This window comes from Lepus europaeus, chromosome X (assembly GCF_033115175.1).
Source record: "Lepus europaeus isolate LE1 chromosome X, mLepTim1.pri, whole genome shotgun sequence".
Classification (NCBI taxonomy): domain Eukaryota; kingdom Metazoa; phylum Chordata; class Mammalia; order Lagomorpha; family Leporidae; genus Lepus; species Lepus europaeus.
Window position 1 is genome coordinate 42,569,897 of NC_084850.1, and position 24,572 is coordinate 42,594,468.

General features: G+C 46.8%; 1 protein-coding gene across 7 annotated transcripts in view; it reads right to left on the reverse strand.

Annotated features, from left to right (window-relative positions):
• The window catches only part of TRMT2B (tRNA methyltransferase 2 homolog B), a 119,656-nt gene extending 100,125 nt beyond the window's left edge, over nt 1-19,531 (reverse strand). For 5 of the 7 annotated variants that reach the window (XR_009865048.1, XR_009865049.1, XR_009865050.1 and 2 more), the window contains exons 1-7: nt 15,315-15,392; nt 12,876-13,029; nt 9,181-9,446; nt 8,466-8,520; nt 6,938-7,069; nt 6,192-6,291; nt 5,108-5,178 (exon numbers count right to left, since the gene is read on the reverse strand). Coding sequence is in view for 4 of the 7 variants with exons in the window: in XM_062183991.1 (XP_062039975.1) it covers nt 5,108-5,178; nt 6,192-6,291; nt 6,938-7,069; nt 8,466-8,520; nt 9,181-9,446 (624 nt within the window). In the remaining 3 variants the exon portion in view is untranslated. Of the gene's footprint in view, nt 1-5,107; nt 5,179-6,191; nt 6,292-6,937; nt 7,070-8,465; nt 8,521-9,180; nt 9,447-12,875; nt 13,030-15,314; nt 15,393-19,463 lie in introns of those variants that run through there. The other 2 variants (XM_062183990.1, XM_062183989.1) reach the window with 2 other exon arrangements.
• Between the last annotated feature and the right edge of the window lie 5,041 nt (nt 19,532-24,572).

Sequence of the window (24,572 nt, forward strand, 5' to 3'; positions counted from 1 at the left end):
CACCCACATAGGTAACCCTGATAGAGTTCTGGGCACCTGGCTTCAGCCTGGCCCAGCCCTGGCTGTTGTAGCCATTTAGGAAGTAAACCAGTAGACAGAAGATGACTGTCTCTGTTTCTGTCTTTCAAGTAAATCTTTTTTAAAAAATCCTGCTATTTAAGCTCTTTAGTCTGTGGTATTTATTACCGCAGCCATAGCAGAGAATATAGTGATCTTAAAAAAAGGTTTATTTTATTTATTTATTTGAGAGGCAGGGTTACAGAGAGAGAGGGAGAGGGAGAGACAAATAGAGAGATCTTCTATGCAGTGGCCGGAGCTGGGCGAATCCAAGGCCAGGAGCCGGGAGTTTCTTCTGGGTGCAGGTGTATTACTCCTGATTGTGATTCCTAACATATTACTAGACTTGTGTCATTCTATTCTTCCTTATAAATTCCTGTAAAGCCATCAGTTATAATTTTTGACAATTTTTTATTTATTTGAGGGAAACAGAGAAGGAAATCTCCTATCTTCTGGTTCACTCCCCAAATGACTACAACAGTTGTGGCTGAACCAGGCCAAAGTTAAGAGCCACGAACTTAGTCCAGGTCTCCCACGTGGCTGGCAGGGACTCAAGTACTTGAGCCATCAGCTACATCCTCTCAGAATATACATTAGCAGGAAGCTGGTATTGGGAGTGGAGTCAGGACTCACAGCTAGGCTCTCTGATATTGGATGTGGATATCGGACGTGAAATCTTACCTGCTCCCATATCTCTATTTCGTCATATACCAGGTGCTAACAGCACTATAGTCAGATCTGTCATTTTCTCCTAGTGAACATGAATCAAATGCAATCTTGACTTAGTTGTTGTGATCTCAAAAATTCTTTTTTAAGATTTATTTATTTATTTGAAAGTCAGAGTTACACAGAGAAGGAGAGGCAGAGAGAGCGAGAGAGGTCTTCCATCCAATGGTTCACTCCCCAGATGGCCGCAACGGCCAGAGCTTCGCCGATCCGAAGCCAGGAGCCAGGAGATTCTTCCGGGTCTCCCACATGGTGCAGGGGCCCAAGGGCTTGGGCCATCTTCTACTGCTTTCCCAGGCCATAGCAGAGAGCTGGATTGGAAGTGGAGCAGCTGGGTCTTAAACCAGCGCCCATATGGGATGCCAGCGCTTCAGGCCAGGGCGTTAACCCGCTGAGCCACAGCGCCGGCCCCGATCTCAAAAATTCTTAAAGACACAGTTTTCAAACAAAAGCCAGGACACACTGGGTGATTTACTAGTTCCTTTGGTTTCCATAATGCAAGCATTCTAGGTTCGTCCATGTTCTCAAGAAACCCCGAATTAGGCAGTGAAGGGGAAGTAACACAGAAAACCAGTGCTACCTGAGAGGGTAAGATCTATCAGAGCTGTAACTGATCATTTTTACTATATAACTTCTTATATGAGGGTATTTTAAAGATTTATGGAAAAATGGAATTAAACCTATGTTTGGGCAGTTGTTTGACAAAGTGATTGACTCCCTACTTGAGATGCCCAAAGATCCTGGGTTCAAGTCCCTGCTCTGCTCTACATTCCAGCTTCCTACTAATGTGCACCCTGAGAGGCAGTGGTAATGGCTCGAGTACTTGGGTCCCTGCCACCCACTAGGGATACCCAGATTGAGCGCATGGCTTATTCCTTTGGCCTGGCCCAGCCCTAGGGTGATGTGGGCATTTGGGGAGAGAACCAGTAAATGGGAGACCTTTGTCTGTCTCCCTCTCTGTGTCTTTCAAGTAATTAAAAATAACTTTTAATAAAAATTAAAATCTTAAAGATAGATTTATCTGTGTACAAAAACATTTTGATATCTACGCATAAGTTTTTCATTATATGAATTTTCTCTACGCTTTATGAGTCCCTCATAAAAACAATATAAGATATGCTTAACTGTACTGAGTGTATTTTTCATATTTTGATGTTGGGGACTTAAGGAAGAACTGATTCAACTGTCATTTACTGGCTGGTTAGAAAGGAACACTTTTTAGAAGCAAGATTCAAATGTCACAGAGGTCCTGGAAGGATGGTAATTGAAAAACTGAGGCAGACCTGGGAGATAATGGGGAAATAAACATGAAATATAGCTTTTCCATTTGATGACCTTGGACCTTGGCTTCTTCAGTGTAAAATGGGAGATTGCAATTCCTATTCTTATAAAAGAATCCCTAAGTATTACGATTGAAGGGATCTTCTGATAAAAACAACAGAACATTCTTCCTAAAAATCCTACCAAAATGAGGGGCAGGTGCAGTTAGGACATCTGTGTTCCACACTGGAGTGCTTTGGTTCGATGCCCACCTCTGGCTCTAGCTCTTGACTCCAGCTTCAGACCCTGGGAGGCAGTAGTGATGGCTTAAGTAGTTGGACACTCCCAATTCCAGCCTCAGCCAGCCACTGGAGGCATTTGGGGAGTGAACCAGTGGACTGGAAGCTCTCTGTCTCTCGGCCTTTCAAATAGTTACACATATTTTATTATTATTATTTTTAAATCCTCCTGAAAGGTATAAGCTTATTTAAACTCATTTTTCTACCAATTATTCCTTCTCTTTCTCCTATATCATCATTTTCCTCTCACTACTGGATCATTGCCATTAACATAGAAGCATGCTTATACTCTCCCTTTTCAAGACAAAAACCAGAAAGGAACCCTCTCAATCCCACCTTCCCCACAAGTGACTGCTCCATTTCTCTCTTCCACTTCGCAGCAAAACTCCTCACAAGAATTATGTAAGTCTACGGCCTCCCACTCTTCTCCTTCTATATCCCCACCTGAATCTGATCTCCAGTACTCCACCAAAAGAGCTCACATTAACCTCACCAGGAACCTCCTTACTATGAAGTCCTATGACCATGCTACACTGGGCACAGCTGGTGAGCCCCTCCTCCTCGGTTCACTTTCCTCATTTGGCTCCCAGGAACTCTCACCAAGAACACTTCAACTGTCTCCAAACCTGTCTCCCTGCTTCCAACAACCCCCCTCAATAATCTACTCTCAACCCAATAACCAGAGTGATCCTGCTGAAACCCTAAATCATGTCACGACATTCCCCCATCAAAACCTCCAGTGGCTCCTCATTTCATTCAGAATAAAAGCCCAAGTCCTCATTCATATGTGAAAGCTAAAAATGTACATCTCACAGAAATTTGAAAACAGAGCAGATGTCACCAAAGGCTGGGATGGAGAAGAGAGAGGGGAAGGAAAACGGGTACCAAAATGCAGTCACATGGAAAAGTAAGTTCTAATACTGCAGAACACAGGAGGGTGACTAGTTGCCGGCAATGTGGTGGGCCAGCGATGTGGCGCAGTGGATTAAAACCCTGGCATGCAGCACCAGAATCCCATGTGGGCGCTGGATCGAGTCCCCGATTCGCCACTTTTGATCCAGCTCCCTGCTAATGTGCCTGGGAAAGCAGCGCAGGATGGTCTAACTGCTTGGGCTCCTGAACCCACATAGGAGACTGAAAGAAGCTCCTGGCTTCAGATCAGCTCAGCTCCAGCTACTGCAGCCATTTGGTGATGGAAGACCTCTCTCTCTCTTTCTACCTCTCTATGTAACATTTTCAAATAAATAAATCTTAAAAAGAAAAATGCTAATTACACTGATAAGATCATTACATAGCATATATACTTACTGAAGGGTCATTATATAGTATACAAACTATGAAGGGTCAATTTCAAATAATTTGGGTTTTTTTCTAGAAGATTATTTGGTTACTTATTTGAAACATGGAGCATTAAAGAAAGAGGGACAGACACACACAGAGACAGAGCAAGAGAGAGAGAGAGAGATCTTCCATCTGCTGGTTCACTCCCCAAATGACTACAACTGCCAAGGTTGGGCCAGGCTGAAGCCAGGAACTCCATTCAGGTCTCCCATGTGGGTGGCAAGGCCCCATTATCAGGCAGCTGTATTGGTAGCACAGCAGCCAGGACTCAAACTAGCACTACCATATGAGAGGCCAGCATTGCAAGCAGTGGCTTAACCCACTGCACCACAACACCAGGCCCCAAAAAGGAATTTTTGAAAAGCTCAAGTCCCTTCAATGGCCTCTGAGGCTCGACATGATCTGGCCCCCATTAATTCTCAGGTCATCTCTTACTACTCTTCCCTCACACAGCTGGGCCTAGTTTCAGTCCCTGCACAAAGCCAGCCATTCCTCCATGTAGGGCCTTTGCACTTCCCTCAGACCTCTGCATGGCTAACACCCTCACTTCCTTCCAGGCTTTATTCCAGGGCTTTTCAACCTCAGCCTACCGACATTTGGGACAGATGCTGTCAGGGCTGCCCCGTGCACGTGGTAGGGTGCTTCCAACAGCATCCCTGGCCTCTACCCACTTCCACAGCCATAGGACTACCCAACCAGCCCCCAGCAGTAATAACCAAAAATGTCCCCAGACACAGTCAACTGTCCGCTGCAAGGCAAAGCTGCCCTCAGTTGAGAAGCACTGCTTTATTCAAATATCATTTTCTCAATGAAAACTACCTTGACCCTATTTCAAATTACAATCCATCCTCCCTCCCCAGCCCCCAGAACTTCTTTTTTAGAGTCAAGCTTTAATTTATTTATTTGGATTGATCTCAGAACATTTTTTTTAAAATTTTGGACTAACATGTAATACTTCAACATTTTTTCCAAAGTCCAATGCAACTTTTCAACACGCGTCCATAGCTTAACCTAACCACACCAGGCAGCCTTTGAGCCAGGGGAACATCAACATCTCTTCAGGATGCAGATAATTATGGTCACTCCCCCATCTCATGATATTTCTCTATTCTGTTCTGCCGAAGACACTCGCCTTCCAATTATTTCAGGACCTGACACTGGCTACAGTGGCCTTCCCAGTATCTCTCTGTCCTAACACTTCTGGACTTGGATGCTTAGACTTAACAGTAATGGACGTAGTCCTCTCCCTTCCTTCTCAGTCTTCATGAAATGAAACGCCAGCAGTCAGCTCTCCACACTGAGACGCATACATTCAGAATCTCGCCTACCCACTGGCAATGGCTCTGAGATTGAAATGTCACGGTTGCTGCTGTAATAGGCGACAATGCCCCACATCATTTCATAATGCCCTTGTCCCTTTTTACCTGAGCCACTTGATTGTGCTTCTCAGGGATGTTTTTCAGATGGCTGGACTGCACACAGACCACGTTCCCATCTGTGGGAAATAAAAGAATTAACTAATGGGCTTTTCTCTGAAAAAGATTATTTAGGAGAAAATGTCTGCCAACTCCAATTCCCTCCTTCGAAGAGGCGTATTGTGGATAGGAAGAAGCAAAGTACTTAATTCCAGCACATGGCCATTTTTCAGGGAAAACCTAATTGTTTCCTGGTCTAGCCATTAAGCAGTGAATTCTTAATGGAGCTCGTCCTCACTATTTTCTTTCATGCCACAAATGTGCCATATGACGACATCTGCTTTCTGTTCACATTTTAAGAGGAAAAATAAAATGTAATGGGTTTTGTTTTTCTGGCTACTGAATAATACAACACTGACGTCATCTTCATTTAATTCAGCGCACAGTGGGGGAAAAAAACCAAGTGCCTCCTAATGAACTGTAGTTTCAAGCATATGGATATTAAATAGTGTGACTAATACCAAAAACGGTGGGTTTATTGAAAACAGGCAAATGGGAAGTCCAGGAATGGAGTTTGGGAATGGATACCAGAGTTACGTCTCAGAAACAGGCCACTAAGATTTCCCTCACCCAAATACACTTCCCCTGTGAATTCCTTTAAGGCAGATTTATCACAGAAAACTCTATCTTTCAGGGACATGGAGATATGTGATAGAAAAGGCAACTGTAACAACGAGGAGACTGCTCCCAGCATGGAAACTAGCATAAACTGACGACGACGATGACGAGGATGATACAGCCGCTGCAACATTGGTAACACTCGTGAAGTGCTTGCTAGGTTATCAGCTATATGGCTCATTGAAGAAGAAAGAGCAAGGAATCGTATGATTTCTGTCACTGTGTTACAATGACTACCCACCAGAATGTATCTACAATGAACCTTGGGATCACGTTCTGCAGCAAAGACTTCCAATCCAACCTCCTCCTTTAAGGCCACTATATTTTCCACTCCTACTGACACTGTTCTCTGTGCTCTTCCCTTCCCTCTCAGTCCTTGGTTTGCTATTTCTACGGATCATAGCCTTCTACTGACCTCTCCAAGTTCCCAGGTAGTACCCCACAGTCTTGGGATTGCCGTCTGGACCTCGGTTCACGGAGAAGGTGGACTTATTTCGGTAGTCATTGATGACAGGCTGGAAAGGGCAAAAGGACAGGAAGGGGACAAGAGGGGGGTCAAATGAAACAAAGGAGGAAAACAAAAGAGCAAAAACAGGAATGTTCTCTAGATAAGAATGCATACTGCTTACCTGGAAGGTATGACATATGTGAAAGTCTGTGGCCAAGCAAGACACTCCATAGCAGAAAAGGGTTCTAATCTTACCAAAAAGGAGTCAGCAAACTTGTGGCAAGGGCCAGAGCATACATATTTTCGGTTTTACAGGCCATATGGTCCCTATCCCAACTACTCAACTCTGCCACTGTGGTGCCAACACAACCACAGACAACATACAAACAAGGGAGCCCAGCTCAGGTAGTAGCATCGTGGTTGATAAACTGTGCCTTGTATCACATAGTCCTCAGTGTGAATCTCCACTCTGGCACTTCCAAGATGTGTGTGTCCTGGCAAATTACTTAATCTCTCTGAGCCTCTATGTCTTCATTTGTAAAATGGCAGTACCAACTCCTCAGAGTTATTGTAAACAGTAAAATGAAGAAAAATGGCGCATGAGAATCACTTAGCTCAGAGCCCAATACCCAGCAAGTGCTCAGCAGACAGCGGCTGATTTTATGAGCCATGAAGAGGGCTTGGTGGGTAAGGAGTGGGGCGTGGAGACTTACAGAAGGTATAATAGGATGGAGAAGACAACACAGCTCCTTGGATGTTGCAGCTGCTGTGACCTTGACTCTTTGGAGCATCTGAAGGTAAGACTCCAGTCTCTGTAAAATTTTTTTCTGAGCTTCAAATTTCACCTGCAAAAGAATATAAGCAATGAAACAAGACTTTTGTGATCTCACAGCAAAGAATGGGAAACAAATGGGACAAAAGAAGGATATCGCACAGATTCTTGGGCCACGTTCTCAGCAGATAAGGAACCCAGAATAATGGAACTGAGACAAACCTAATAAGGTATTGGAGAAAGGCCAAGAGAAAGCTCTGGCATAAGCTGATCATTTTATTGAACTGTTCAGACTAAACATTCAAGATATTTGCCAGTGCTGACCAGTAGAGCTTTCTATAATGGAAACAGTCTATGTTTGCACTGTGTCCTATGTATACAGTGGCCACTAGCTGCTGGGCACTTGAAATGCGGCTGGTGAGGCTGAGGAATGGAACTCTTAGTCTTATTTAACTAATGTATAGAGTCAATTCTGCTATAATGTGACATAAGTATTCTTACATATTCTGGGCTCCCTTGTTTATATGTTGTCTGTGGTTGTGTTGGCACCACAGTGGCAGAGTTGGGTAGTTGGGATGGGGACCATATGGCCTGTAAAACCGAAGCATCTAAAGGTAATGCAAAATTGCACACACACAAAAACATCCCAGGGCTCATGGGGTTAGGCACACAACATTCCACAACTTTTCAGTGACACCCACAAAAAAGATAAGAACCTAATAAACACAGTAGCATCATTTTTTACACAGCAAATGGTTAAGAAATATGAGTACTATGATAAGGATAGCAGTGTACCCTAAACCTAAAGTGTGCTTGTGTTTGTCAGAAGGGCTGCAGCTTAGAGTTAAAGGTGACGTAGTAAAGGAGGGTTATAGGAGTTGGACAGAAAGCTCTAACACCACATTCAGAGGAGCGTGGCTCATAACATGCTTGGAGCACAGAGGGACCCAGCAGTGTTGGATGTGTGTATGGTGTTCGGTTCATGTGTCCTCGTGTTACTCATGTTCAGCTGGGTGTCGTTTCCTTCTTTCATCTAGTATTTTTCACCTCTAACATCACTACTAAGCAAATGTGAAATGTGTATTATGCTCAAATTGTTCCCTAATATTTCAATCCATTGAAACAAATTTCCACTCTCAAAATAGGCATTAGAGTAGGATTGACTGTATTTAAATTTAAATAGCCACATGTGGCTAGTGGCTACTATTGCTGGAAACTGCAGCTGTATATGCCACAGCATGAGCACCACCACTTCCACACAGAGCTGTAAAGAGTGGCAAAATAGCCAGGAACAAAATAGGCATTTGGATCTAAGCATCCAGAGTCTGGAACATATGAGCAGCCTGAAGTTCCAATTCCAGTCACTGGGATATAGTTTCAGGCCTGGGAGAATCGCCTGGTCAAGCTTTCTCCCAGTTTAATGCTGTTCTGCTGGAGAGGAAAGGGAAAGACTCAAGCTGGGCACCTACCTTGAGCTGCTCTTCATAGCTCAGCCTCCAGAGTGGCGTTACAACATCAGCCAGCCTTGAATCAAATAATTCAGGCACTTTGTTAATCATATAAACATGGCCCGAGCACCTACTATGCCTATGTACTTCCTGCTACCATTTTCTCTAGTGTTTTACTTAGCATTCAGAAGACCTAACTCACGAGCCTCTAGGGAGAAGGAGTCTGGGAGAAGAGCCCATTTTGGTGCTGTCTACTTAACAAAGCAGAACAGATGGGCAAACCTCATATAAGAAAAATTCAGATTTATCAGGTGATAATTAATCATATTACAAAAGGCTTCACTGTTGGGTTCCTTTAAATAGCTCACCTCCCTAATGCCTTTAAAATATAATTTGATTTAGAAGATGCATTTGTTGCATAAAATGAGGTCTATTTGTGTTTGTATGGCTGCAATGGGACTCTTCATTTCTAATCCATCTAATATCATTCTGGGGCGCTAGTTTTCAGCACACATACCCTGGACTGTTTAGAGAGACAGTCCCACTCTAGTATCACCTTTCTGAGAAAAATACGCTCAAAGACAAGAATATTTTGTGCAACCCCAGAGCATTTCCACTCACATGACTTCTGCAGATGCCCTGAAGTCTGTACTGGGTATCCTCACTTGCAGTGCCACGTTAGTTACATTAGGAATACAGAATTCCACCAGATCCACAGACCCGGACTGGGCCTCACCTTTCCTGCCAGGAACTCTCTGGTGGTCCAAGATGGCTTGGCTTCTTCTGATGTTTCTGTCCCCTTTGACAGTTCTTGGCTATCACATGGATGAAATTTCCCTGACATGCTGTGTCCGGAAAGAGTCGTGACCAACCTGGAAGCTGTCTGGCACCCCAGGGAAGCAGCAGTGGTTTGGAGAAGAGAGCCACCCCGGAGAGGAAGCACCTGGGGCTGTGTACCAGGACTCTTCTCCTGATACCTGCCATCCAAAGACATACGGACATCTACCTGGTGAAAGGCAGACATATACAAGTTGGGAAATGGAGGCACAACTCCCAAATCCCTTCACCCACTTACAAACCCTTAAGCAACCCCAACACCTAATTCAGCACTGGTGCAGGGGAGACACTCAGTAAAAAAGCAGAATCTGTTGAATTACCACGCACAAGGTACTATTAGGCTCCCACAGAAAAGAAAGGAGGAAAACATAGTCTTGGTCCTCCAACAAACAGTTCAATTCTCTGCATACATGACTATGGCCAATCTCTTCCCCTATTCTACCCGTCAAAACAACAACCAACCAACCAAATAGTATGTAGTGAGCATTTCCTATGTGCAAGACGCCAAGCCACACTGGAAACCAGAGGGGTTACAAAGGTTACAATCCAATTGAGGAGATCAAATGCCAACACAGAAAAGACATTAGTAAATAATGCAATATGCTTGGTTCCTGATGAGCACTCAGGGCAGGCTCCCCAGCACAGACTCTCCCTGGCTGGGGGTATCAAAGGAAGGCAAGGGAGGTGAATTAGATGTTTGGAACACAGGAGGTAGACTGGCCTGCCTAAAACACTCATTCATTTCACAGAACAGAGACAATAAGGTTGAAAAGTTAAGGCAACATGATGAGACTTGGAGGAATGCTAATACCTGAATAAAATATTGACTTTATTGTACTTTATTGACTTTATTGGCTTTATATAGAGAAATAAAGAGGACATATGGTGGTAAATAAAAAGTAGGCTCACATTTGAGATGCGCTGGGTTTGATCCGATGGGGAAATATCCAAACGGAAACCTACTAAGTAGCACAGAAGCAGCAAGACAAGTCAAGAGAGAAGTCAATGCTAGAGACTCTGGTCCAGTACAAGCTCTAAGATCAAAAGAGGGGCCAGCGCTGTGGCTCAGCGGGAAAAGCCACTGCCTGCAGTGCCAGCATCCCATATGGGAGCCGGTTCGAGACTCAGCTGCTACACTTCCAATCCAGCTCTCTGCTACGGCCTGGGAAGGCAGTAAAGGATGGCCCAAGTCCATGGGCCCTTGCACCCGCATGGGAGATTCAGAAGAAGCTCCTGGCTCCTGGCTTCGGATCAGCCCAGCTCTGGCCGTTGTGGCTAACTGGAGCGTGAACCAGCAGATGGAAGACCTCTCTCTCTCTCTCTCTCTCTCTCTGCCTCTGCCTCTCTGTAACTCTGACTTTCAAATAAATAAATCTTTAAAAAAAAAAAGATAAAAAGAGAGCTTTAAGTACAGAGAAGAGCAAAAGGCCAATGACTAAAGCTAGGGAACGGTAACATTTGGAGAGCAGAAAGAGTGTAGGGCTGAGGAGGCCGAGGCAACACTGGATGAAAAGGCTGTACATCCAGGAAGTCTGTGGCTAAAGGCAATGGGCAGCAGCAGACAGTGGAGACAGTGAAGGCTTTGGGATTGTAGGAGCACAGACCTGAAGTAGACAGATTGGGCCTGGCGGCCCACTGGCTCCACCACTTAGGAGCTAGGTGGCAAGAATCATTTCCATTGACCTTAGTCTTGTTTTTGTTTTTGCTGGATAATGCAGGCAATAATAGAACCTACTTCATATAATGGTTCTAAGAGTTAAATAAAGATAATTCACAGAAAGTCCTTAGCAGATTTGAGATGATATTTGCAAAGCTCTTCAGGGTTAACAATGACTGTCATGATGCATTTCAAAACAGCATCTGGGGGTGGCGATATCAAAGGAGAGGAGCTAGAAGAGGCGACAGTGGGAATAACTCTGAGACCAAAGCTGGAAGAGTTAAAATGGGTGACTCTGAGAATACAGGGGAGGGCTCCACTTTGCAAACAGGAAGGAATCCCTCTTCCTCCAACATGGGATCCTGTTTTTTTGCTTACTGTGTCCTGTCTACTGTTGTGTAAGCGCATTTTTTTTTTGACAGGCAGAGTGGATAGTGAGAGAGAGAGATAGAGAGAAAGGTCTTCCTTTTGCCGTTGGTTCACCCTCCAATGGCCGCCGCGGTAGGCGCGCTGCGGCCGGCGCACCGCGCTGATCTGAAGCCCGGAGCTAGGTGCTTATCCTGGTCTCTCATGCGGGTGCAGGGCCCAAGCACTTGGGCCATCCTCCACTGCACTCCCGGGCCACAGCAGAGAGCTGGCCTGGAAGAGGGGCAACCAGGATAGAATCTGGCGTCCCAACCGGGACTAGAACCCGGTGTGCCGGCGCCGCAAGGCGGAGGATTAGCCTATTGAGCCACGGCGCCGGCCCGTGTAAGTGCATTTTAAAGTATCCAGGACTTGGCTTGACATCCTTCTGATCTGCTGTGAAATTAGCTTTCTGTCACTGACCTCTCCCTTGGAGTTCATCCCAACACTAAGTCACACTTTAACTCACTATATTAAAGTCCAGTGTATGCAATGGAGCTCCTCCAGAGCTCCCTCTTATTACTAACTTAGTATGCTATGATCAATGGGTAATTGAGAGGATGCTGACTTGGGTGCTGTAATATGCAGCCTACATACCATTCTATATGATTGCAAACTACTAAAGGGAGCAACTGACATAGCCTGTAATCATTTCCAGGAGGGAGGGGAATTCCAGCTTTCTAACAGAAGATTAAGCTGGCCCAGAATTCAAGTGTTAATGATAGTACTCCCCACCCAAACTCCCTACAAAAGGCAACAAGTTGTCATGGTTAAGAACACAGGCCTTGGGGCTGGTGCTGTGGCGCAGCGAGTTAAAGCCCTGGCCTGAAGGGTTGGCATCCCACATGGGCGCTGGTTCTAGTCCCAGTTGCTCCTCTTCCGATCCAGCTCTCTGCTATGGGAAAGCAATAGAAGATGGCCCAAGTCCTTGGGCCCCTGCACCCACATAGGAGATTCGGAATAAGCTTCTGGCTCCTGGCTTCAAATTGGTGCAGCTCCAGCCATTACGGCCATCTGCGAAGTGACCAGTGGATGGAAGACCTCCTCTCTGTCTCTACCTCTCTCTGTAACTCTTTCTAATAAAATAAAATAAAACTAAAAAAAAAGAAAAGAAAAAAGAACACAGGCCTTGGGGCCATTGTTGTAGCCTAGCAGGTGGCATCCCATGTGGGATGTGACACCAGCATACCATTGGGGCACTGGTTTGGATCTTGGCTGCTGCACTTCCAATCTAATTCCGTGCTAATGGCCTTGAAAAAGCAGTGGAAGATGGGCACCACCCATATGGAGGCCCAGATGATGCTCCAGGCTCCTAGCTTAGGCCTGGCCCAGTGCTGGTCGCTGTGGCTATCTAGGAAGTGAGCCAGCAGATAGATCCCTCTCTCCTTCTCTCTATAATAAAATAAATAAATCTTAAAAAAAGAAAGAAAGAATATGGGGCCTTAGAACCATGCTCTAATCCCAACTCTACTTCATTACTTAATCACTTTGAATCCCAGTGTCTCTATCCATAAGAATAGGGCTGATAACACCTACCTTTCAGGTTTGTGGTGAGAATTAAATGAGCTCATATACATGAAATGCTCAGGACTGCACTTAACTCGGGTGTTCAACGTGTGTCACCACCCTTCCTTGGGCTTTTCTTGAAAGCGTGTCACTTGGCTTCTTTGTGCCTCAGTCTCCAACCTGCAAATATAATATAATAATGCATATAATAATATATATTATATTAATATTATATATAATAATATTAGTAGTATATAATAATGCATGCAAGGGTTGTGACAAGAAGCACAATCACGTAGGAACTTCTAAAAGCAACACACGCACACCAAACCTCTCCTCTCTGCATGTGTGCCTGCCAGACTATGATGTGGTCAGGTTACTGCCAGCCCCTCGACCACCTGGTAAAACTATCAAAAGCAGGGGCCAGCACTGTGGCACTGCAGGTAAACCTGCCACCTGTGACAGCAGCATCCCATATGAATACCAGTTCAGGTCCCAGCTCCTGGCTTTGGCTTGGCCCAAACCTAGCCGTTGCAGCCATCTGGGGAGTGAACCAGTGGATAGATCTCTTTGCCTCTGTCTCTGTCTCACTTTGTCTGTTAACTCTGCAACTCTGCCTTTCAAATAAATAAATCTGTAAAAAAATAAATAAATAAATAAACCTAATTAAACTATCAAAAGTGTGTGACCTGTGATGGCCCATATTTGTAGGATAAGAGATATGTATGTATTTTGATATGAAAGAGAACAAAAGCCAGAGAGAGGAAATGAGGGAAGCAGGTGACAAAGATGAAAGAATGACCTGGTGGGGCTGAGGAGGCCAATGACCTTGAATCCCAGACTTCAGGGAAGCAGGAAGGTGAAGGGAACATCAAACTCTTTTTTGGTGGGGTAGCATAGAAAGTGTTATGGCAGACAAGCAGAGAGGTTTAAAAGCAAGATTTATTACAGTCACGGACCTCCAGCCAGAGTGGCAGGGAGAGGGGCTGCAAGAGAGGAAAAACCCAAAGGGGCTGCAGTTTTTAAGCCCAATTTTGGGGAAGAAAAAAACTTAACAGCTTGACATTCTATTACAAGGTAGGGACCAAATATCGGGGCCGGCACTGTGGCCCAGTGAGTTAAAGCCCTGGCCTGAAGTGCTGGCATCCCATATCAGCGCCAGTTCGAGGCCAGCTGCTCCACTTTCAAATAAATAAATAAATCTTAAAAAAAAAAAAAAGGTAGGGACCAAATATCTTTCAAAAGACCTGATTTGCAATCTTATATGCCCTGCATCTTGCTTATAAAACAAAGAAAAAGCCATCCAGAAGGGTGGGACAGCTAACTTGTTTTCACAATAAACTGTGAGTTCAGGGTGGAATCCCCACTTCCTTCCTTACTATTCTTATGGAAACTTCCAAGGAGTGGTCAGGTAGGCACTTTAGGCCTTGCTAAAGACTAGCATTTTGCACCCTAAATTATCACCAGGACCACAGTGACGGTCCATTAACCCATCTGACTGCTCACAAAAGGACAGAAGAGCTGAGGAATGTGGAAACAGCTACCCCAACCCCATGAGAGTCAGAGTTAGGGGGCCTCTCACTGGTGACTGCTACCAGGGCCGTGGTTCATGTGTCGCACCTCCAAAGCACTGTCCTTGTCCGGCTAGTCTTCTTCAAATGTGGTCATGCATCAGCCACCATTCCTACCATAGAGTTTTTCATCGTTATGTAGTTAATTTTTGTGGTGAAATCTATTTTTCAAGACAGTACAGTAATATCAAAGTGACTTCCGTTTAATATTAGCAGGGGCACCTATTTAAAGAAAGCACTGTTTTCTTTTTATAGTTTTTCCTGTTTTAATAAACGAAAAATAAGGAAACAAAACCGTGTGTGTTTGTGTGACAACTCCACTCCTTGCCTGGGTGTCCGGAGTAGCCAGATAGGAAGGCAGAGTAATTGTGCAGGGCTTCCATGGATAGATGCAGCTCCAAATCCAAGAAGCTACATGGCAGTTCTGGTGCGCGCAGGGCCAAGGATCCGCTGGAGCAAAATGTCATCTGCCCCCAGGGGTCCTGCTTGCCCTCCGCTCTTCCTTCCTTGCCAAACCAGCAGCATTAACTGCGGCGCCCGCCTGCAGTCCACGTGCGCTCAGATCCTCAGATCCTCCCCCCTCCCCCTTCCTGCGGGCAGCTTTGGCCCAAAGTGCCTGTAGGAAGAGTTAACAAAGAGGAGACGCTAGGAAAGCTGGCTACTGAACTGGATTAGGCTGCAGGGCCAGGGGACTAGGGGGAGGGACCCAGGAGTTACGTTGGCCTCTCCGCTGATCGTGACCTTGCGCAGCCACCACACGGCCGCGTCCCCCAGCGCCGCCAGTGTTCTCAATTCCCCGCCTTGCCGGCAGTTTGGTGCAATACGCACTTTTCTGTACAGCAAGGGTGAAATCGCGTTTTCCGGGCTATTTACCACCCCACCCCCTCGCCTTACCTCCCGTCGTAACCAACAAATCCTCTTACAAAGCTGCAGCGAGGTAAGAGTCACTTCCTGGTGCGCGGGACGCCTCCGCTGCAGCGCGCGCAGCGGGCCTGGGACGCCCGGCGCGGGACGGGAGACTCCTCCCCGCGTGGGCGGGGCCGCGACCCGGGCCTCTCCGCTCCTCCCCCGCAGCCCCCTCCTCTGCTTTCCTGGGGCCCTTCTCCAAAGACCTGCGGCAGAAGCAACCGGAGTTTTATTGTCCGCCACCCCCGTTCTCCAAATTCTCCCTGCTCCCCTCTACCCTGCCCATCATCGCCTGCTCATTTCTTCCTGTCCCACTGGCGGATCTAGATAAACCTCGGAAAAAACATCAAGAAATTAGCATTCCAGTTAACAGTGTAACCCACTCCAGAGATGCTTGCACTTTATGGCTTTCAACCCAGAGAATGACTTTCTAATGGTAGATGGAGTTGCAGGCATCACATCCAAAACGAATGGGGAGATGAGGGGCGAGGTGTTTTCCTGAAGCCCATCTTTTTGGGAAAAGTGAGCCTTATTGTGGGCCGCAGAGTTTTTCAGGCATTCATTCCCTCTCTCTTTTATATTGTGTCAGAAAAGTATCTTGCTATTAAGACAACGTAAACCTGATTTCCTAAGTGGATTGCACTCAAAGCAATTAAGTCTTAAGTCATCGGGGAAAGAATGGTTTCTTTTCTTCAACTACAGAACTCAGAAAGAGGGCTGATATGTTCGTTCACCAGCTCTTGGACAGCATTTGATGATTTCTCTCATTTTGGGGGATCACTAGCCCAGCCAAATGAATAATAGAACATGTGTGTGCTGTAAAATCTTGTTGCTTTGACAGAACAAAATGTACAGTAAAATGAACCTACATTCAGTGACATTTGATTTTATTGTAAGCTTTTATTAATAACCATTTTACATTCATATGCCTGCATTTTGCTATATATTGCAATATTTACTGAATTTGTTGATTTCCAAATTTCTTTTTTTTTGTTTGTGTTGTTTTTTTAATTTTGTTTAAGGTATACAAGTTTCATGTATTTCCTATATACAGATTTAGGAATATAGTGATACTTCCCACCCTACCCTCCCTCCCATCCGTGCTCTAACACTTCTTCATCCTCCCTTTCCCAGTCCCACTTTTTAATTTTTACAAAGATCTATTTTCAGTTTGCTTTATACTCATAAGGTTAACCTGACACCAAGTAAAGAGTTTAGCAAATAGTATAAAGAAAAAAAATACCGTTCCTCATCGGTAGAGACAAGGGCTGTAAACAATCATCAAGTCTCAAAATGTCCATTTCACTTCAATACATTACATTTTGGAGACTCTTAGTTACGACAGATCAGGGAAAACATATATCTGTCTTTTGGGGATTGGCTTATTTCACTAAGTATTGTTTCCAGTTGCATACATTTTGTTGAAAAAAAAAGGATTTCATTTTTTTTACCCACTGTGTAGTATTCCATAGTGTATATGTACCATAATTTCTTTTTTTTTTAAAGATATACTTATTTATTTGAAAGGCAGAGTTAGAGAGAGGCAGAAGCAGAGAGAGAGAGATAGGTCTTCCATCTATTTATTCACTCTATTCATTCACTCCCCAAATGGTCACAACAGCCGGAGCTGGGCCAATCAGAAACTAGGAGCCTGGAGTTTCTTCCAGGTCTCCCATGTGGGTACCGGGACCCAAGGACTTGATCCATCTTCTACTGCTTTCTCAGGCCTCAGCAGAGAGCTGGATCGAAAGTGGAGCAGCCAGGACTCGAACCGACGCCCATATGGGATATCAGCACTGCAGGAGGAAGCTTCACCCACCACACCACAGCACAGGCTCTCATAATTTCTTTATCCAGTCATCAGTTGTTGGACACCTAGGTTGATTCCTATCTTAGCTATTTGTGAATTGAGCTGCTATAAACTTGGGGATACAAATAACTATTTCATATGCTTATTTCACTTCTTTTGGGTAAACTCTCAGGTCTATATTCAGGTCTCTGAAGTATCTCCATACTGTCTTCCACAGTGGCTGCACCAGTTTACACCCACCAACAGTGGATTAAGGTCCCTTTTTTTCCCCACATCCTTTTGTTGTTTGTTGATTTTTTTTTTTTTTTTTGGACAGGCAGAGTGGATAGTGAGAGAGAGAGACAGAAAGAAAGGTCTTCCTTTTTGCTGTTGGTTCACCCTCCAATGGCCGCTGTGGCCAGCGCATCGTGCTGATCCAAAGCCAGGAGCCAGGTGCTTCTCCTGGTCTCCCATGCGGGTGCAGGGCCCAAGGACTTGGGCCATCCTCCACTGCCTTCCCGGGCCATAGCAGAGAGCTGACCTGGAAGAGCGGCAACCGGGATAGAATCCGGCGCCCCAACCGGGACTAAAACCTGGTGTGCCGGCACCACAAGGCAGAGGATTAGCCTGTTAAGCCATGGCGCCGGCCTGTTGTTTGTTGATTTCTGTATGAAAGCCATTCTAACTGGGATGAGGTGAAACCTCATGGTGGTTTTGATTTGCATTGCCCTGAGAGCTAGTGATCCTGAGCATTTTTTTATGTCTATTGGCCATTTGAATTGACATTTAATTTTTATGCTTAATAGTATTTGAGTTTAAATAGGAAGCACTTTGTTGTTAGCATTTCATTTATTTATTTACTAAAAGGATAACATGCCTACTATGTGCAACGCAATGCATTCTCCCTATTGAGTACAGCCAACAGCAAACGCTGGGTCAGCCAGACCAAGACTCAAAACCCACATCTGCCACTTGCAAGCTGTGTGCGCTTGAATAACTTATTTAACTGCTCAGTGCCTCAGTTGCCTCATTTGAAAAAATTCATAATAGTTGTACCCACCTCTTAGTATTGTGATGAAAATTAAACAAATTTAATGTGAAGCACTTACAACAGAATAGATACAATAAATGTTAGCTATAACGATTGAAAGATAATTTAATATACTGTATGCATGCACACTTACATACATATATATGTGTGTATATATATGCCTTGTTTTTTAAAACACATATCTTTTACTTCCCATTCTAAACTTGGGAATTAATTAAAAAATTAATTTTTTTTGACAGGCAGAGTGGACAGCGAGATAGAGAGAGAGAAAGGTCTTCCTTTTCCATTGGTTCACCCTCCAATGGCCGCTGCAGCTGGTGCACCGCACTGATCCGAAGCCAGGAGCCAGGTGCCTCTCCTGGTCTCCCATGCGGATGCAGGGCCCAAGCACTTGGGCCATCCTCCTCTGCACTCCTGGGCCACAGCAGAGAGCTGGCCTGGAAGAGGAGCGACCGGGACAGGATCCGGCGCCCCGACCGGGACTAGAACCCGGAGTGCTGGCGCTGCAGGCGGAGGATTAGCCTATTGAGCCACGGCTCAGGCCAGGAAATAAATTTAGAATTAACTCAAATTGCAACCATCTGAACTGCTTTAATGGCTCTGAAGCAAAATCTGAGCTCAAACCACTGTTTCAGACATGTAGGTCCACATAGCACCATCAAGCGAGGTCAGGTCAGAGAAAGCACCTTCAGCTGTCTTTTCTCCTTCTCCTCTTACCGTCTCCCTTATGTGAATAGACAGCTCTACTCCTTTCTTCTCTCCTCTCTCCCTTTCTTCTCCTTCCCTTCTGTTCCTTTTTTTTTTTTTAATGATAATAACCCCAATGCTAAGCCCTTTTTTTTTTAATTTGACAGAGTTAGACAGTGAAAGAGAGAGACAGAGAGAAAGGTCTTCCTTCCGTTGGTTCACCCCCCAAATGGCCACTACGGCCAGAGCTATGCCGATCCGAAGCCAGGAGTCAGGTGCTTCTCCCTGGTCTCCCATGCGGGTGCAGGGCCCAAGCACTTGGGCTATCCTCCACTGCCTTTCCGGGCCACAACAGAGAGCTGGACTGGAAGAGGAGCAACCAGGACTAGAACCCGGTGCCCATATGGGATGCCGGTGCCACAGGCGGAGGATTAACCAAGTGAGCCACGGTGCCACATCCCCCCTCTGTTCCTTTTTCAAATCCCATCTCTGCATTCTCTGATGGACCTAGCACAGAGCCAGGTTCCCTGTGGGAACTGAACAAATATTTGATGAATTAAACAGAATTCCACCTTGTTTATTGAAAGGGAAAGGGCATTTCCTCACTCACCTTCACCTCCACCCATTCCGAGCATCCAAGCAAACTCATTTAAAGCAGGTCTGTCATTCCAGGAGGCAGAACCCCGAGGGCTAAAGAGAGAAAAGAGATTAAGGAAGCTATAACATAATTACTTAGCCATTAACCCCTTTATATTTATTTAATCTGATAAAGCATGTGCTTCTTTCAAAGAGAAATCATTGCATTTGTAAGACGGGAAAGAAATATTCCATACTATAGAAAAGGTTAGACTCTTCAACGGAAAAGTCAATAAATGGACGTGTCATAGGTGATAAGCAATGCAGTTATATTAAATCAGAGGTGGAACCGAGATAACCTTTTGCTTAACTTTGTTATCAACAAACCAAATCACAACAAAGTGAAACCTCTAGAAATTTGTCAACCATTCTCCCTTTGGTGCAAAGAAAAGCTATGGGGGAGGCTAGAGCATTAGCTCTCAGAAATAACACGCATTGCAAATCTTGGGCAATTAGGGCTAGTGTGGGTCCATTAAAGAGATTCTCCAGTGCTCATTCCTCACACCTAGGACTGTGCTGGAGGCTAGGAGGGATGACTGCACAGACCACAGCCTGGAAGCATATGTGACTTGGTGGGAAGATGAGACTCACATTGTGAGAATACCCACCAGTTCTAGGAAAGCAGCTATCATCTTGGTAGGTAAGGAAGAAGGAGAACGTGAGAAGTGCGTTGATTGCACAGGACATGCATAATCTGAGAGGAGGTGAGTGCTGCAGCTGGCAAACAGAAAATGAGCAATGTGGGCACAGGGCCCGTGAAGAGGCTGGCGTGGCAGGGTGGGAGAGTGAAGCCAATGTCATTGGCCATCCCGTGGTTTAGATAGATAGGTCCCAGAAGATGAGGAACAGATGTTCGCGAAGATGTTTCTGTGGTAGAATTCCAGCAGCTGTGTGTAGGATGGATTTTACAGTATAGGCACCTGGAAGTTGAGGGAGACATGCTGCAGTCATTCAGATGGGGGTGAGAAGTGTCTGTACTGACTATGTGTCTATGCTGTAGACTGCAAGAGTTTCTCAAAATACGGTCAGGGCTCATCTGCAACATAACATAACCATAGCCCGGGTGGGTGTAACAAATGTGGATTCTTGTGTCCCACCCTGCAAGAGCTGAGTCAAAATCTCAAGGGAGAGGGGTTTGGGAATCTGGGTTTTGTAGGGGACCAAACCCGAGGAACCGCAGCGCTAAGATGGCGCTCATTTCCTGCTTCCGGGTTCTTCTTCCCCGGCAAAGTTTCCCGCGCTACCCCTGAGCTGTCCTATCCTGACACAGCCTTGTAATCATATGATTCGTGACGTGTACTGCGTATATATGCCCCGACCACCGGATGTGCGAGTAGTTCCTGCCCGCCAGAGATCGAGGTCTGATCTCCCGCGCCCTGAGTAATAAAGAGCTCTTCTACGAGACGCCCGGTGTCGGTTTCTTGCTGGACGAGAGCGGCGCCGAGCAGCTGGTGGCCCGTACGGGGAAACGAAAGAGCTTGACTCTCGGCGTGGAAGGTAAGCGAGGTAAGTCTTACCGGCGTGGCCCCGTGAGCGAGGTAGGTCTCACGGGTAAGGGGTGGACGCACCCTATTTTCGAGGAAGTGTTTTCCCTCTTTGTTGAGGAAGTGTTTTCCCTCTTTTATTCATGATGGGCAATGCCCCGAGCCAGTCAAATTTGATTGCCCCGTTAAAGGCGCTACTGCGCAACAAGGGAATTAAAGTCTCTCGATCCACGATTGCTGAATTCCTCGGGAGCATTGACTTCTTTGCTCCGTGGTTCGCTCATACAGGCCAGATCACTCTTAGCTGTTGGGAGAAACTTGGACAGGACCTCCGGCGCACGGCCGAGGACCCTAAAGAACCTGATCTCAATCCCATGGTAATTCCCCTGTGGGACTTGGTTCGAGCATGCCTTCGGGAGGAGGGGTCGACTCGGACGAGCGACCCGGCGCTCGCAGCCGCTCGTGATACCTTTGAGGAAGTCCGTTCTCAGAAGTCCGAGAGCGCTCAGGACCTGATAGAGTTTAAGGAAATTGGGTGTCAGACTTCCCTGGCGGCCCCGGACTCTGAGTCCGGCGCCTCCTCCTCTGACGCGGAGGGGGAGGGCGACAGCCCGCATAAATCACCCCCCCCTTTATATTCGCGGTTGCGTCGAAGGTTGAGAGCCGCTGATGCCGCCCCCGCGGCTCCCCCTGGTGGCTACCCACTTGATTATCAGTCTGAAATCATAGCGCCCCCAGGCGGCAGCACTTTTGATGTTAGGCAGCCAACCCAAGCTCCACCCGCACCGCCGTGGCCGCCTGCCGCCCCGCTTGTCGCTACTGCCCCACCCGTAACAGGGAGGCAATTTCATCGGCAAGCCTGGAAACAACTAAAAGCTGACGCCCCCGGCTCAGCCCATGCTTACCCGGTCTTGGGCCTGGGCACCCGAGAGGTCAGATACGCACCGTTGGACATGGCGGTCCTAAAAAGCCTCAAGCAGGCAGTTTCTGACTACGGTGCCACCGCCCCATTTACTATCTCCCTGCTTGAGTCAGTCGGTCAAGAGGTCTTAACACCCAGTGACTGGACTCAGTTGGCTCGCGCCTGCTTAAGTCCCGGCACATTTCTTCTATGGCAGTCTATGAATGCCGAGTGTTGCCACGATCAGGCGGACGAAAACGCTGAGGACGGCAACCCCGCGTGGAACGCCGACATGCTATTAGGGCGAGGACCCCATCAGGCCGATCAAACACAATACCCAAGACAAGTGTACAGACAAATCTCCGAGTGCGCCCGACGGGCGTGGAGACAGGCGGCCACTTCGGGTGGATCCTCTAGCCACCTTACCAAGATTGTCCAAGGCCTGACCGAACCGTTTGCTGACTTTGTAGCTCGGATACTCGAGGCCGCGTCACGGATATTTCCGTCGGACGCAGACGTAAAACCATTGATCAAACAAATCATATATGAGCAGGCTAATAGTGAGTGTAAAGGCATCCTCCGGCAACATAGAAACAAATCTGTGGATTCTTGGCTGAAGTATTGTAGGGACGCCGGCGGCCCGCTTACTAACGCAGGCCTTGCCGCCATGTTGGCCACCTATAACTCCACACAAAAACAGGGAGGAGGTCAGAGCCAGGGGCGCCCGCGGCCCACGATCTCTTCTGGCCTTTGCTTCCAGTGCCACCAACCTGGTCACAGAAAGCGTGACTGCCCTGCGTTTGCATCTGGGCATTCCCCAGCGCACTCCACAAGTGCAGAGCTCTGCCGCAGGTGCCGCAAGGGCCCTCACAAAGCGGAAGACTGCCGTTCCGCCTTTGATGCCGATGGCAATCCCCTCACCGGTAACAGACAGGGGACAAAAAACGGCCAGAGGGGGCTCCCCGCTCCGGCGAGGGGCCCCCAGGTGAACGCCTACACCTCAGTGCCCCCCCCTCCGCTGTTGCCATACCCTCAACCCCCTCAGGCCGCGCCACCAGTGGCTCCGCAGGCCTGGACCTCTGTGCCGCCTCCCCACTCCTCCTAACACCGGAGATGGGAGTTCAGCTGGTAGAAAGTGATTACTCAGGCCCCTTGCCACCGAATTCGGTTGGGCTTTTGCTAGGCCGATCTTCTGTTGCCCTTCGGGGCCTGACGGTAATTCCCGGTGTGATAGACTCTGATTTTACCGGTAAGATAAAAATCATGGTACAAACATTTCAAGGAACCGTTTTAATTAATACTGGAGATTGCATAGCTCAACTTTTGTTGTTACCCAGTCTTCACTCCCTATTCCCTGCAAGAGGCCCCGCCCGCGGCACGAGTGGTTTCGGGTTCTCCGGAACCAATTTCACTGGCCTGCACATGCTTTTGAACGAACGCCCCATGCTTACCCTGTGGATTAATGGTAAAAGTGTTAAAGGTCTCTTAGATACGGGGGCCGATAAGTCAATTATAGCTGAAAAGGACTGGCCCAAAACATGGCCCACTGACGTCGCTGAACAGACCCTACAGGGGCTTGGCTTCGCCAGCTTTCCAAAGAAAAGCGCGGCCCTTCTACCCTGGCAGGACGACGAGGGTCACTCAGGACATTTTGCCCCTTTCGTTTTGCCCCTTCCGGTTTCACTTTGGGGACGGGACGTGTTAACGGAAATGGACGTTGCCCTAACCACCACTTCCCCCGCGGTGCGTTCCATGCTTCAAAAGATGGGGTATGTCCCGGGAAGAGGCCTCGGCATTCAGTTACAGGGCACGCCCTCTCCTGTCCAGCCCGAACATAAACACAATAGAAATGGTTTGGGTTTTTCTTAGGGGCCACTGCGCTGCCTCCTGCATCTATAAAGCCCCTATCAATATCCTGGTTGGTAGACACACCAGTTTGGATTCCGCAGTGGCCCCTGTCACAGGAAAAATTGGAGGCAGTCAAAAGGCTCGTTCACGAGCAGGCTCAGGCGGGACATCTGATCCCATCTACCTCCCCATGGAACACGCCTATTTTCGCAATTCGAAAAAGAACAGGAAAATGGAGACTTTTACACGATCTTAGAGCAGTCAATGCGCAAATGCAGCCCATGGGCCCGGTGCAGAGAGGCCTTCCGCTACTTTCTGCACTCCCAAAAAATTGGCCCGTGATTGTCATCGACCTCAAGGACTGCTTTTTTTCCATTCCTTTATGTAAAGAGGACACTCCCCGTTTTGCCTTTACTGTCCCTACTACTAACCAACAGGAACCAGATAAACGCTGGGAATGGGTGGTCCTACCTCAAGGAATGACAAACAGTCCTACCATGTGCCAAATCTATGTTGCTCGTGTGCTTGACCCAATTAGAGACCTGTTTCCTGACTGCAAGTGTCTCCATTACATGGACGACCTGTTATGCGCTGCTCCTACAAAGGACAGGCTTCGGGCCCTGTACGGCGGGTTGCAACGAGCGCTGCAAGACTCAGGATTGTCTATCTCCCCTGAAAAGGTGCAGGTGTCCTCCGTGGTCACATACCTTGGAACCACGGTCACACCCACCCACACCAAACCTGTAAAGTTGCATATTAAATATCCGAATGTTTCCACGCTCAACGATTTACAAAAACTTCTGGGGGATATCAATTGGATTAGGCCTTTCCTTCGCATCCCCAACGCCAC